The following is a 16519-nucleotide window of genomic DNA, read 5'->3' on the forward strand; positions in this document are numbered from 1 at the left end:
GAATTCTGGCTCTAAGGCTTATTGGTATTGATAGAAAGGCTAAATTTCAGTTGAGATGATGTCATCAGATTTATGTGGATTGGGGTGACGTGGGATCACCCGCGGGTGTATGCTGGAAGTGTGCATTCAATGATATGAGAACTTCGAGGCGAATCTTGGCACGTTCGAGGACGAACGTTGGTTTTAAGTGGGGGAGGATGTAATGACCCGGCCGGCCGTTTTGAGAATTTAAGCTCCGTTTAGCGGAGTAAGGTCTGGAACAACTTCATAATATGAGTATCGAATTGCGTGCATGGTTGAATTTAGTTAACGGATGATTCAGAGTCAAATTGAAAGAAGGAATCTAGTTTTGGGAGTTAAGCGGTGAGAATTTGACCGGGATTGGACTTTTGAGTAAACGGCCCCGGAATGAACTTTTGATGATTCCAACAGCTTCGTATGGTGATTCAAGACTTACATGAATTAGTCTTTATTTTTATCAATTAAATTGTGTTTTAGTTAGGGAAAATGTTGGGTTTTGAAGAAACTTTTCAAAAATAAAATTTTCTGATTTGAGGGATGAAATGGTATCGGAATTTGGTAATTTTTGTATGGTCGAACTCATATTGGAATGGGTATTCGTAATTTGTAAAATTTATCGGGTTCCGAGGTGCGGGTCCGGGGGTTGATTTTTGGACCGATTTTTAGATTTTGTTAAAGATTGAAACTTTAGGATCCGGAATAGTTTCTTATGTGTTTTATTTGTGCTTTAAAATTAATTTGGTTAGATTTGAGCCGTCCGGAGATCTTTTCACCCGAGAAGTGCATTCTTGAGTATCGGTGTGTCATCTTTGAGGTAAGTATCTTGCCTAACCTTGTGTTGGGGACTTCCCCTTAGGATTTGAGTCTTCCATGCTAATTGTAGTCCGTGCACGCGAGGTGACGAGTGTGTGCTCGGACTTATTTGTGGGAAAATCGCCTTTAGGGTTCTTAGGTCCTTATGTTCATCATATGGGAAGTATTATGTTATGATTGAGTTATCTAATTGCATAATTTACCTCTATAAGCTCCATACAGTGTTGTTAGCCTTCCTCTAACTTTTACCTGTTACTTGGCCTTAATTGCCTTAATTTAATTAGCTGTTCTTTTTGTTGGTTGCTAAGGTTATTGTGCTTCTTAGTTTCTCCGTGATTTTCTTGTTGCTATGTAATCATACTCTTGGTGGTGGAAACTTCCTTGTGATTGGATTGTTGGGTTGTTGTTGATTCCCTTGCCGGGATGTTATTGTTCATATTGTTGATTCCCTTGTCGGGATGTTGTTGTTCATACTGTTGATTTCCTTGCCGGGATGTTATTGTTCATATTATTGATTCTCTTGCCGGGATGTTATTGTTCATATTGTTGGGTCGGGATACCAAGAGATCCCCAGCACATATATTGAGGATACCAAGAGATCCTCGGGATACCAAGAGATCCCCAGCAATTATATTGAGGATACCAAGAGATCCTCGGGATACCAAGAGATCCCTAGCATATATATTGAGGATACCAAGAGATCCTTGGGATACCAAGAGATCCCTAGCACATATATTGAGGATACCAAGAGATCCCTAGCTCATATACTGAGGATACTGAGAGATCCCCCAAGTACTTACGTTTGGGACTACGAGACGGAATCCCGGGAGATCCCCTGTCGATATGCTATGAGTGTAAAAGCACGAAGGGTGATGCCGTGCACTTTCTGTTTGCTGTGTTTATTTGTTGTTATCAATTCAAGTATTTTAACGGGTTATATATATATATATATATATTTCAATACTTCAAACTTCAATAATTTCTACATTTTTGACTCAATTAGTTTCTCCACTAAATTTTTCCTTAAATTGTCTGAGGTTGTATTCTACTTGATAGGAACTCCTACTAAGTTATAAATTATTAAATCCCGTGGTAAAGGTAATAATTCATTCGATGTTGTATTCTAATAGAAAATGGTACTTTCTTTATTCAAATAAATTTTTAACAATAACTTCATCTTTTCTCGCTGGCTTTCCTAATTAGTTTAGAATTTGTAATTTACTTATATTAGGTAAATGAGACTTCTTGAACATCTTGAGTGCAATTGTACGGACATTATGTATTGTATAGCATGTGGATTTCTTTTGTTAAGAGTGAGATGGAAAATATGGGAGCACAAGGTGCCATGTGTGCTGAAGGTTCGAAAGTTGAGAATATGATATGAGAAACCGAGGATTGAGATGGTCGGGATTGTGTATTAGACATGATGTGAGTGATTGAGTTGGCATTGCCTTCTTTATTTGAATACATTCTTACTTGTCCCTATTCCTGTTATGTCAGTGTTGATTTACTTGGTTATATGATGTGCTCGGTTACCTGATTTACTTGTTTATCTGATTTACTTGGTATTGTTTGTTACTACCCGTGTTCTCCCTTTATTGTTCCTACTGTTTGCATTTTTATTTCTCTCCGCTGTTGATATTACCTCGTTATCTTTATCTCGATATTTTATTATCATATCCTGTTCATTTCATTTGACCAGTAGGTGTCTCGACTGTTCCTCGTCATTACTCAACTGAGGTTAGTCTTGATACTTACTGGGCACCACTGTGGTGTGCTCATACTACACTTCTGCATATTTTTTTGCAGATCCAGGTATTGTTCGCTAGTAACTGTGCGGATTCTTGCCGAGGAGACTCAAGGTAGCCTTGCTGCTCCGTTCGCAGGCTTCGGAGTCACCTTCCTATTTTATATTTTCACTGCTGTACTTATTTCCATACGGTTGTGTTTACAGATGGCAGCAAAATTCTGTAGAGCTTATGACTTGTACTACCGGGTTTTGGGTAGATATTCATTGTATAAGGGATTTATTTCAGAAGAATTTTAGATGTTATTATTTATTGTTGTTATTCCGCAATTATTAGGCTTACCTAGTCCTTAAGACTAGGTGCCATCACGAAACCCAACGGAGGGGAAATTGGGCCGTGACAGTTAGGGTCGGTTGTTCTATTATATTTGGGTATATTGGGCATGCGAAATTTTTTAAGAAGGAATGGGCATCGGAGCCGCGCTCTGAGGGAATGGTTTCTGTATGAACTTTTTGGCGTCTAAACCTTTCAAAACTGGAGGTGCCCCTGATATTTGGTCTATAATGGAGTTATAAATCTCCACCTTCTCATCATTGTCTTCAATTTTCTTTTCTCCGGACTCGATCCTCTTAGTGAGCTCCTCGAGCATCTTCATAATCGTGGGGTCAGTCCCCGAGCCTCTTTCATTTAGTCTTTTTAGCGCCGGCTCAGTACGTCGAGAGTTTACCGGTTCGACAGTATTTGGACTTTTATTCTGACTCTGAAGTTGAGCGATGGCGATTTGCTGAGCCTGCAGCATCTCGAATATCACTTGGAGGCTGACTCCCCCATCTCCTGTTCCTGGTGTTCCTTGGTCCCCTGGTCGGGCTTCTCTGCATACACTCCCTTCGGGGTCTGCGCCTAAGTTGGTGTTTGTAGCAATGTGTGAACTAACATCAACTGGTTCCATGTTTGGTGCTTTCCCAGGGTTTATCGGTGGTACATCGACCACTATATTGTTGTTTTCACCAATACCTTCGTTGTCGTGAACAGGTACATTTTGTGAGCTAGACATGTTTCAGCCTGAGAATCAAAAAATTCTTGACAAGAAAAAGTGTAAAAATAACGTGTGTAATGAGAATCAGTAAAGAAACAATCACTATTATCTTTAGCCCCACGGTGGGCGCCAAACTGTTTACCTCAAAAATACGAGTAACAATTAAATTTGAATTGTGGTTTTGAAGATACGTGATTAGATTCAATACCAATTAATAATCAAGAGATATGAAGTAGAAGTGAAAGAAATAAGTGGACCAAACCAATATAACTCTGGAGCAGTGACCTCGAGCTTAGTGACCTCGAGGTGGGTTTAGAGCAATAAGAACAATTAAGCAAGAAAAGTAAAGTAAGAGCAGTAGAGCTAAAGGACAATTCTGATGAACAGTAGGAAAAAAGTAGAGAGTATATTCTTTGCTTCAATGATTAGATGGTGTTACAAATAATTGGGGTCCCCTTTATATAATAGGGGAACCCTAAATAAGGTATATTTCTATTTACAGTAAGGAATATTCTTGGTATAGATGTCTAACCGCCTAGTACGGAATCGTACAATCATATTTCGGGATTTGCGCCATGATCTTGGGGACGTGGCAGGAATCTAGCCCATTCTGTTACAAGTCCATAACGGTACTATTCCGGGGTCGAACATATTCGACCTCGGTATGTATCGTGCTTTATCTTCGAACTCGGGTCTGGTCCCTCGAGCTCGAACTCGACCTTATCTGAACTCGGACTTCGGACAACCTCTCGAGCATATAGATCGAAGGCATACGATATTGACCGTATACATACTTGAAGGTTGGTAGTTAGCTGTAAGTCATCTAATTGTGTCAATTATTTTTATTACTCTCGGTAAATAAAACTTAACTCAAAAAAAAATATCTTGATGTACTGGAAAGGGGCGTCCCACTAATACTTCAAATTCGCTAGTTGTAAAACAAAATTCGGTCGAATTTTGTCATGTTCAAATTAACTTCACTGAATAAACCTTCTATGTTCAAATTACTCCATTATAGAGTAGCAAATCTAGCTAAAACATAGCTACTGCCCGTCGATAATTTAGTGAAAGTTGTTAGGTTTATTTACTACTCTTTTAGTCGGCGTAGCTACTTTTAGGCCACGCTATTAGAGGTTGGCCGTATTTTTAAGGAAATTTTATATGGTATAATTAAATTATACATTATATTTATTATGAATAAATACACTTTAAACTAATTATAATACATAACAACATATTGGATTTTATAGCAAATACCCTCTTTAAGAGATTTCTAACCCTATAGTAACTTTTCCTCTCTTCCTCCTTTCATCTTCATATTATAGCCTAGCCGCCTCCCCCATCTCCCTTAAACTCTCTATCTCTATGGTGTTACAATCTTGCCGGAGAACCACCGCAGGCCTAACCCGCTGAAATACTGTCGTTCGATCTCTTTTTTATTTTCTCTCTCTTTTGTACTTTTTCTTCTCTCACCCGCTATAAAAATTCCTCAATTTAGTACATTAAATATCTCAATCCAGATCGATCTTGTCATTACCTCCACCGCCGACGTCACATCTGGCTGAAATCCATGGCCAACCGATCGGGTTCAGATCCGAGTGTATTTTCTCAGATCTGAGTGTATTTCTCAGATTTGAGTATATTTTATTTCTTGTGGCCAAATTAAATACAACGAAATACACATTATGGCCGAATTTTTGTTCGTCTGACCAAATTTTGGTAGATACAATGTGATAGTATATTGTTAGATCTGGCCAGATTTTTTGTTCGTCTGATCAGATTTTGGTAGATACAATATGATAGTGTATCCTCAGATCTGGTCGGATTTTTGTTCGCCTCCATTTTTTAGTTTTAATACAATATATACAATTTTTGCATGATCGAAAGAAGTTATCTCCGGCGAACTTTCATCTTTTCTTTGCTATTGAGCCACATACAATGATACAATTACCAATACAATGTGATAGTGTATTCTCGGATCTGGCTGGATTTTTGTTCGCCTCCATTTTTTAGTTTTAATATAATATATACAGTTTTTGCTTGGCTAGAAGACGTTATCTCCAACAAACGTTCTTCTCTTCTTTGCTATTGAGTTGCATACCATGATACAAATACATTGTATTCTATACATATACACTCAAATTTGAGTTTATTTTATTTTCAATTCAAATACAGTTTATTTTTTTGTATTTTTGTCTGTATTTATATATTCTGAAGGTTATTTTTGTGACAAATCCTATATTTTTGAATTTTTGTTGTTTAAATACAACCAAATTAAATACAGTATAAAAGCAACTACGAATGAATACAGTAAATTGAATACTAGTCGAGTATTATTGTTTTGTGATTTTTTGTTGTTTCAAATTAATACAGTCAAAGTGAATACAATGTAAAATAAATAAGAATGAATAAAATCGAATTGAATATAATGTACATCTGAATTGAATGGAGGGGTATACTCCCTATTTCTTGATTTTTTTTTTGTTTGAATACAACTGAATTCAACACAATAAAATTGAATACAATGTAAAATATATAAGAACGAATATATCCGAATTGAATACAGTGTATACAACCGAAGTGAATACAGTGATATATATCCCATGGCAAACAATTAGTAGCTACGAAATGTAATTAGCTAAATTTTAGTTATGCCCACCAATGAGCCTCCAAACAATAGTTACTTCTGAAAGTTTCCCTATTTTCAAATGCATTGGCAACGGAGCCACCGATCTGACTAAATTGATATTTTTTTCCTCAACTAAAATATGAAACACAACTCCAGCAATCGATATGCAGTTCGAAGCCACGAAAATGATTCCTGATTTTTTAGCCTTTGCTAGTGTAAAATCCAAGAACAATTCCTAGAGTTCAAACCAAGATATCTGAAACAACATGAAAGATTCAAACCACATTAATCATTACTGGGGTTTGAACCTATAAAGAATTGACCAAATCCCAGTAATCGTTGTCGGCGTTTGAACTCATAAAGGTTTGAACCCTAGTAGTTGTTGTTGGGATTTGAACCTAAAAGGAATATTTTCTCCAATAGTATTTCTTCTGAACTCAACTATAATATTCTGGAGTTTCAACTTGTAGAAGTTCGAACTCCATGATTGTGTCATGAAGTTCAAAATAAGATACTATTGTTGAAGTTTGAACCTATAAATATTTGAATTTCAGTACAGTGTGCTGGAATTTTACCTTTAAAAGCTCTAACTCTAGTATCGTATATTTTGAGTTTTACATGTACAGAGTTTTTCGGACTCTAGTATACTATGTTGGAATTTCACTTTAGAATATTTGAAATTCATTAGCGATTGTTGGAGTAGTTAAATGTGTTGGGGGTAGTTTGTCCAAAATATACCGTGTTTAAATAAAATGACTAAAATCTAATAACTTTTACATCGTCGCTAATGCTAATAGTAAGGGTAAAAAGTGGCTAGTTACTAATATTACACCAAAAAAGTGCAATCACTAGGCCTATTGGGAGAATATATGGAAATTATTTAAAGTTCTTATCTTTCCTCTCACATTGAAGCCAACAACAACAGGAAATTAGACCTAGTTTTTGGTGCGGGCATAACTACTTTATACTACTCCTTTGTTTCATATTATGTGTTATTTTTATTTATTTTTTCTTGCTGAGATGATTTATAACCATATAAATATTTATATTTTATTTTAGACCATAAATTTTAAAATTGTTTCGTTCTTTTTTAAACACTATGCCTAATCAAATATCAGCATACAAAATGGACGGAGGAAGTAATAAACATGATAGACTTAGGACCATAGACAGGGATGAAACAGAACTTAAATATTATATGGGGGACCAAAATAGAAATGTACTCATTAAATGGTACTTACTACTTGCTATTTTGCACCTATCTGTAAGTTTGAGCCTGGCAAAAATATAGTATCTGACAATGGCCTTGGCCCAACCTGATGAAAAAGCCCAAATGTATTTGCTAACTAGTTGGCAATCAAGGGTGATGAGCCCAAATATCGTGTAAATTAGTAAAAATAGCACGGTATAGCCAGTTTCGAACTGGTCAATCAAAAATAGCCAGCGTTTACCAAGTCAATGAAAAATAGCTACTATTTTGCTGCAATAGAGACTGGTCCAGCATAATATACTGGAGTTCGGTGCACTTGTGTATGAACTCCAGCATATTATGCTGGACCGGTATACTTTGCTGGCTCCAGTATAATATACTGGAGACTGGAGCACCGGTGCTCCAAACTCCAGTATATTATACTGGACCAATATACTTGCTGGAACTCCAGTATATTATGCTGGAAGTGTACTTATGCTGGAATTCCATCATATTATGCTGGAGCTCCAGCATACATACTTATCCTGGAACTCCAGTATAATATGCTGGAGTTCAAGTATACTTATGCTGGAACTCCATCATAATATACTGGAGTATTTTTCGAGTTTTGAACAGTGTTTTCGCTCAGATTTATCTTTACATAAAAAGTGGCTAAATTTCGATTACTTTTGAAATTGGGCTATTTTTGAACGACCAGTTGTAAATCTGGCTATTTTTGGATTTCTCCCGATAAATTACGGGGAGAAATTAAAAATAGCCAGATTACAAGTTGGTCATTCAAAAATAGCCATAGTTTCAAAAGTAATCGAAATTTAGCCACTTTTCATGTAAAGATAAATCTGAATGAAAATACTATTCAAAATCCGAAAAATATTCCAGTATAATAATATATTGGAGATTGGTACACCGGTGCCCCATTCTCCAGTATATTATACTGAAACTTTCCGCGTGTTGGAGTTCCAACATAATATGCTGGAAGTTCATACACAGGTGCACCGATCTCCAGTATATTATGCTGGAACTTTCTGTGTTGCAGTAAAATAGTGGCTATTTTTCAATGACTTTACAAACGCTGGCTATTTTTGAATGACCAGTCCGAAAACTGGCTAGCCCGTGCTATTTTTACGTAAATTACGTAGTATATTTGTTCTAAAAAATAATAGTCGATTATCATATATATACCAATTTTTTGTATAATTAGTTACTAGAGCCGACCAGCCAAATATGTAACTTGCCCATGAATATATATGTCTTACTTGCGCATGGCACCATCTCCTCCATGTTCTTCCATTAAGATGCCAGCATGTACTATTTGTACCCACACCAAAATATTTCAACTAAGATTGATATAATAAGGAAATAATAAATTAAACCATATTATAATTGCTATTCTCGGCTCATTAGATGCCAGCATGTACAAATATTACTAATTTCGTCAGCTAGAATGGTTACAATAATTTTTTATAATTATTATTTTTTGAAAAAAAAATAATACCTAGAAAGACTAATCAGTTATTTCTTTCATTGTTCACAACAGGCCAATATTGACACTAATAGTAGGTATAATTAAATAACTTTTTATCTATTTTTCAAATGATTAACCTTATATGATTAATATAACACATACTAGAAGGTTGTAGTTAGGTTTAAGTCATTTAATTGTGTCAATTATTTTTACTACCCTCGGTAAATAAAACTTAACTCACGCGCGTACTGCAGAATAGTAATTGTAGTTGAAAGAAAATGGTAGTCTATGTGGAGAACTTCCATGTTCAAATTAACTCCATAGAGTTGCAAATAGAGCTAAAACATAGCTACTGCCCATCGATAATTTAATGAAAGTTGTTAGGTTTATTTACTACTCTTTTAGTGCCCTCCCCTTATCATCTTCCTTCTAGAAATCACTCACACAACAACTATTAAAGACTGCCATTCAACCAGCCCTAGTATAAAACCCGAGTCAGTATTTAAAGCATATGTGTTTTAAATTTACTCCTTTTAAATTATAAGTTTTAAATCAATAAATTATACATATTAAATAAATTTCTTAAGACAAATATAAAATTTGAATATAAATAAATTTGATCGAACCTGCACCTTAAACTCTAGTTCGGCTCTGCAAAAATTGAACCGCAAAGCAAATATACAACAATAAAAAAATCTAGTGTAATTCTATAGGTGAGGTCTAGGGAGGGTAATATATGCGCCAGTGACGAAGCTAGGAATTTCTCTAAAGGTGTTCAAATTTGAAAAAAGTGAAAAAAATTTCGACAAAGGGTGTTCAATATGTGTTATATAGAGTTTTTGGCTAAAAACATCCCTCAACTATGGCTCAAACCTAAGGTACATCCTTATGTTACTAGATTAAACAAAAAACATCCCTTAACTATTCCAGAAGTTGCAATAACCATCCTTCCGTTTAGTTTCTGTCAAGAAACTAACAGCATAAACCAACACAAGTGACTTCAACCCTCAATCTCCCAAATGTGTCCCTCAACCCCATCATCTTCCACCTACACGAAACTAAGACTTTAGAAACTAAAATTTCTTTCATTTTCAACTTCATAAAATAATATATATATTGAGCAAAGTTAGACAAAGAAGAGATTAAAGCAGGTTAATCTTCTAAACCAAATTAAAACACGTGACTTCCACCTCAGTCTCCTAGTCAAAAGTAATGCTCAGAGCTTTTAATCACCACGGTTTGGTGATGATTTATCATGGAAACAACCTAGTGAATTTTATATTACTTTTTCTGCAGTACTTCAACTTTATGGGTATGTTATCAATTCAGAGATTATGATAAGATGAAGGTTCTTTTGAGTCAAATCATACAGCGAAGTCTACTACATAAACGAACTAAAATATGCTAAATTTAGTTCACTGAATAATGTGACTTGAAATTCACACAGGACATGCATAAAGCATTTTACTAAACCAGGTAAGTGGCATCTCTGACTTAGCAGATCTTAATTATTGTATAGTTATTTTCTAGATTTCCTTAGCAAAGACAATAATCTCTTTCAAGATGAAGAAGATGTACAGAACAAAAACTAAATTAATCCCGCTCGTCTACTACATTATCCAATTAAAACACTGTTGGAACAAGAAAGAAGAGAAAGATTATGGACTTGACTTAATTTTACTTTTTTCATGAAGCGTAAGTACTGCTTGGGAAGGCAAATTGTGTCAAACCAATAGCTCTTTCAGTTTTAATGACGTAAAACTGTGAAAGAGCTAGAGTTTAGAATGAACGGAAACTTCAATTTTTCAAAGCCTGCTTCGCTAATTTTGGGGAAAAGTCACGTGCTTGACATGTGTTTTGGTTTATGCTGTTAGTTTTTTGACGGAAACTAAACGGAAGGATGATTGTTGCAACTTCTGGAATAGTTAAGGGATGTTTTTTGTTCAATCTACTAACATAAGGATGTACCTTAGGTTTGAGCCATAGTTGAGGGATGTTTTTAGTCAAAAGCTCTGTTATATACCTCTAAAACGTAATATTTTACCTATATACACAATATAATTTTTCGACGAACCAACCTTATGACCATGTGGTTTTGCCCATGGTATACGCAAACCTTATCCTATCTTGAGAAGATAGAGAGACTATTTTTGATAGACACTCAGCTCAAGGAAAGATAAAAAAGAAGCGAAGCAAATATACTCTGCACATGTTATACAAAATGCGCAACTACCATACCTTTTATTCTTTTAAATTAAATTTAAATATATTAATTTGTTCAAATTTCATTAATCATACGGTGCTGACAACTGCAGAATACTGTAGTAGCAGAAGTATTTTAGAGCATGATAAAACCTTGTTTGAACTACTTAGTCCTTGAATATTCGATGGAAAAAGAAAAAGAAGACTAATAAGAGTCATTATTTGGGTCGGTTTGGAATAAATGCCCCCCCAACTAACACCTACCAGTACCCATTTAATGAGCCCACAAAACTAAGAGAAAATTAGATTGATAGGAAAATGTCAATTTCTTCTTCTATTTATTTTATCCTTTGGGAATGGAGTCGAGTACACAAATTTATTAAGGGGTAAAATTTGAATTCCACCAAACTTTTTATTACAATATCTTCCATTTATGCACAATTCATAAACCAATCCCATGCCGCAATTTTTTAAAAGAAAATTAACATATTATAACAATGATGAGTTTGGCGTAATAGTCAATGAAGTGAAAAAAATACTATATTGAAGATCAAAGTTCAATCTCAAGTAGAGACATCGAAAAACCAGGTCCTTTGATAGACAAAGTTACTTACTGGTAGGCAATAATAAGTATATTGGGAAACGATGAAGGTGCACACAAATTAACCAAAACACCACGATTTATAAAATTAAAAAAAAAAAAAAAAAACTTAATGATTAAGGTATCCATAATTTCTTCTTCCCTTAATTGAAGAAGTGGATGGTTGATAGTAGTTGTTATGGGCATGTGAAGCAGTGAAGAGTGTGTGATGTGATAGAATTCAAGCCAATCAAAAATTCCCATATCCCCTTTTTCTTTTTGCATGAACCATTTTCAGTCAAATTCATAACAATTTCATTTCCTCTCCCTCTTCACACATACAATATTCATTTCACCATTTTGTTGCCACATTCAGCTCACAAAAAAATAGTTTAGTACCTCAGCTTGTCCATACCTATTCTGTAGGGGTAAATGCACAGCCCATTTAGAAGAATTATTCAGAAGTTTCTCTCTTGTTTTTTTCTTGTATCAAAAACCGACCATGCTTATGCTACATTGAGTATTCCCTTTTAATTTTTCTGCTTTCAGATTCAAGAAAAGTCCAAAACTTAAGTCAAAATTTCTTGGCTGTCTGTTAGCTGTTGTTTCTTTCTTACTTCATACTCTATATCTTTTAGCTGTTCTATCTTCTTACTTCATATACTCAAATCTTGTCCAAAACAGAATTAAGTAGGGTAAAAAACCAGAAGAATGAGGAACACGTCATCATCAACAACATCAGCAAATGATGTGATGATGGAAATTGAAGCAAGTAAACCACAAGGTCATGGTATTGTTGTAGGTGGATTAAGTCCTTTAAGTGAAACATTATGGAAAGAAAAAACAAACACAGAGTTTATCGGAGATGTTTCGGCTCGCTTAGCTTGGAAAGATCTGACTGTAATGGTTACTCTTAATAATGGAGAAACACAAAATGTTTTAGAAGGACTTACTGGTTATGCTGAACCTGGTTCTTTTACTGCTTTAATGGGTCCTTCTGGTTCTGGCAAATCTACACTTCTTGATGCCTTATCTGGTCGTCTTGCTGCTAATGCTTTTCTCTCTGGACGAATTTTACTCAATGGTCGTAAAGCTAATCTTTCTTTTGGAACTGCTGTAAGTATATCTTATTTGTTAAGTATAAGCCGAAACCAGAGGCAGAGCCAAAATTTAGAGTTTATGGGTTCTGAACTTACCATCGAACCCAAACCTCATTTTAGATACAAGATTTAAGCAGAAGCTACTGTGTTGAAAATGATGTTTTTTGTTAATGTACAGGCATATGTAACACAAGATGATACGTTGATTGGAACTTTAACAGTTCGGGAGACAATATCATACTCGGCTCAACTACGGCTACCTGATCGGATGCCGTGGTCGGAGAAACGGACGCTGATTGAAAGCACTATTATTGAAATGGGACTTCAAGATTGTGCTGATACAGTTATTGGAAACTGGCATTTGCGTGGTATAAGTGGAGGTGAAAAAAGGAGAGTTAGTATTGCTCTTGAGATTCTCATGAGACCTAGATTGCTCTTTCTTGATGAGCCAACTAGTGGTCTTGACAGGTAATAATATTTTCAAGCTTATCTCTTTTTTGCTTGTTCAGTAAATAGATCTATGGATAACATTTGAAATGAACTAAATGTTTTTTTTTCTTTTGTAGTGCTTCGGCTTTCTTCGTTACACAGACGTTGCGTGGACTGTCCAGAGATGGAAGAACTGTGATAGCTTCAATTCATCAGCCGAGTAGTGAAGTATTTGAGTTGTTTGACAGATTATATTTGCTTTCTGGAGGCAAAACAGTTTACTTTGGTCAGGCTTCTGAAGCATATGAGGCAAGATTTCTCATTCCGTCGTATTATTGTTAGGATTTAACTTATATACATCAACAATATTATTGTTAAGATTTTTGTTAACACTCAGATCAAGAACCGCGAAAGTCTCAAAAAAATTGGTTGTGTTTTCACTTTGCAGTTTTTTGCACAAGCTGGATTTCCTTGTCCTGCTCTGAGAAATCCATCAGATCATTTCCTACGGTGTATTAATTCTGATTTCGACAAAGTTAAGGCAACTCTAAAAGGGTCGATGAAGCTACGGGTATTCAAATTTCTTTCCTTTGATCATCTTGTTTCACTTCAAAATTCCTTATCTTTGTTAGCTTAAGCATTAATGTAGTACAAAATATGTTTATTTTAATTGCTATTGTATTCTGTTTCACAGAGTGAAACAATTGAAGTATGCTTACCATGTGCTTTTGTTTCCAATAATGTGCAATAAAATAATCAATAAACTATACAATCTGCAGCATTCTGCTGTTCTTTTAATCCAGTGGCCTATTAGTTTATTTAAACCAAAGTAAACTACTTTTAAGCAATATTAGCATTGTTTCCTTCGTCTAACTTTGTATTTTCTGGTTCTTATCAGTTTGAGTCCAATGAGGATCCTCTTGACAAAACAACAACAGCTGAAGCTATACGCACTCTAGTTGACTATTATCGTCGTTCTCAGTACTCTTACTCAGCTAACGAAAGGGTTGAAGAGATGTCGAAAGTTGTAAGTTTTGATGTTCCAACTTTGATCAATGCTCTGTCATCATCTAACCATTTTCTCCTATCAAATATGATTATTAATTATTCATTTTGGTGCATAACAGAAAGGAACAGTGCTGGATTCTGGAGGAAGTCAGGCTAGTTTCTTCATGCAGTCCTTCACCTTAACCAAACGTTCCTTTGTTAACATGTCAAGAGATTTTGGTTATTACTGGTTGAGGCTTGTTATCTACTTAGTCGTCACTATCTGCATTGGAACTATCTATCTTAATGTCGGAACCGGTTACAGTTCCATCCTGGTAATATCCTTCTCCTGTAATGAAACTTTTTTTTTTTTTTTTGCTTCAGGTCGCCTAAAACATAACTACAGGTTATCGTACATAACCTAGAAAACAAGACACGTTACCTAATAGTCTAATACAATATGTTAAAAAACTTTTAAATCCAAAGGGAAAAACACAGCCACAAAGTTGAAATTTTTTAACTTTCTCCCTTGTTAATAAACGAGAAGAAATGAACCTCCTTTCTGCTATATGTTCAACTGGTGAAACAGGCAAGAGGAGCATGTGCATCATTCGTCTTTGGATTTGTGACATTCATGTCAATTGGAGGATTCCCTTCTTTCGTTGAAGATATGAAGGTTTGTACCTAAAATCCTAATCTTGAAAAAGCTATCCAATTTTTTGACAGCACACTATATATAACAACTTGAGCCATTTTCCCCCCATTGAAAACAGGTTTTTCAAAGAGAGAGGATGAATGGACATTATGGTGTTACTGCATTCGTCGTGAGCAACACCTTATCCGCGATGCCATTCCTGATATTAATCACGTTCCTCTCAGGCACTGTCTGCTATTTCATGGTCCGTTTACACCCGGGCTTCACACACTATTTGTTCTTTGTGGTGTGCCTCTACGCGAGTGTCACTGTTGTCGAAAGTTTGATGATGGTCATAGCTAGTATTGTCCCTAATTTCCTCATGGGAATTATTATAGGTGCTGGAATTCAGGTACTTAAACTTCATTAGTTTCCCTTCAATTAGTCATATTACAACCATTTCCAACAGTCTAAATTAATGTATTGTTCTGTTTTCCTCTTGATGTTAGGGAATATTTATGCTTGTCTCTGGTTACTTTAGACTCCCCAATGACATCCCAAAGCCTTTCTGGCGTTACCCGATGTCTTACCTCAGTTTCCACTTCTGGGCACTACAGGTAAGACTATGAATTCAGTTTAACTTCTATACACTGACAGAATTATCTGTACATTGCACGTCTTATTTGTGTTAACCAAATGGTGGATGGTGCAGGGGCAATATCAAAACGATTTGATGGGGTTGGTGTTTGATAACACGAGTCCTGATCTTCCAAAGATTCCAGGTGAATTCATACTAGAACAGATATTCCAGATCGATCTGAACAGATCAAAATGGATAGACGTAAGTGTCATCTTCGTCATGATAATCACTTATCGAATCATCTTCTTTATCATGATCAAGATCAATGAGGATGTCACGCCTTGGATTAGAGGTTACATTGCCAGAAGAAAAATGCAGCAGAAAAATGGGAATCAAAAACAGACTATTGCACCTTATGGTCTCACTCAATCACCCTCTCTTAGGGCCTATGTGGGAAATAACCATGGATCAAATAGCAATCGTCACTAGATAAAGTGAGGCATAGTAATGTTAACTAATAATGTTAAAAAGACCCCCCAAAAAATTGAAAGGCTTATTATTCGTTACTACAAAAATTTGTATCAAATTATATACGAGGAGATGGTATTTTTTTTATTTTCCATATTTAACCATTCTTCAGCTTGGTGCTTTAAATATATGCTAGTATGAATTATCAACTGTCAAATGTTAGCTTTTTTTTCTTCTCCTATTTGTATTATTGTTGATGCGAGAGAGACTGCATATTTTGTATGTCAATAGGTGTGATTCTTTTTCTGTTTTTTTTCTTCTGCTAAAAGCTTGGTCAAACACTTCAACTTTGAAAAAAAAATATTTTTTTTTTTGAAAAAAAATGTACATTTGGCTTTGGAAAACTCGGGCAAACAAGCTATAAGTATCATTTCGTTGTTTTCAAGTTTTAATACGTAGGGGTATTCCTAGTGTTTGTGCACCTTTTTGTTTAACTACCTTATATAGAGTTCAAAATCTAATTTTACTAATTAATAAAAATAATTATGACCAACATTTTTGAAACTAGTACTCGTATTCCATCATTTGGAGTGAAATTATATGGGACAAATACTGGT

At 35.3% G+C, this 16519-nt stretch overlaps 1 protein-coding gene across 1 annotated transcript; it reads left to right on the forward strand.

Moving 5' to 3' along the window:
• Positions 11889-16119, forward strand: LOC109228782 (ABC transporter G family member 11). The gene is made up of 10 exons (XM_019393986.1): positions 11889-12820; positions 12983-13272; positions 13371-13542; positions 13682-13804; positions 14132-14260; positions 14361-14555; positions 14810-14896; positions 14994-15266; positions 15364-15471; positions 15567-16119. The coding sequence occupies exons 1-10, from the start codon at positions 12416-12418 to the stop codon at positions 15921-15923; spliced, it is 2139 nt and encodes a 712-aa protein (XP_019249531.1). The 5' UTR covers positions 11889-12415; the 3' UTR covers positions 15924-16119.

This window comes from Nicotiana attenuata, chromosome 7, assembly GCF_001879085.1.
Source record: "Nicotiana attenuata strain UT chromosome 7, NIATTr2, whole genome shotgun sequence".
NCBI lineage: Eukaryota > Viridiplantae > Streptophyta > Magnoliopsida > Solanales > Solanaceae > Nicotiana > Nicotiana attenuata.

Coding starts and splice junctions, on each gene's coding strand:
- LOC109228782 (XM_019393986.1), top strand. CDS start 12,416: ATGAGGAACACGTCATCATCAACAACATCAGCAAATGATGTGATGATG. Junction 13,805..14,131: donor AAGGGTCGATGAAGCTACGG/GTATTCAAATTT, acceptor GGTTCTTATCAG/TTTGAGTCCAATGAGGATCC. Junction 15,267..15,363: donor TTATAGGTGCTGGAATTCAG/GTACTTAAACTT, acceptor TCTTGATGTTAG/GGAATATTTATGCTTGTCTC.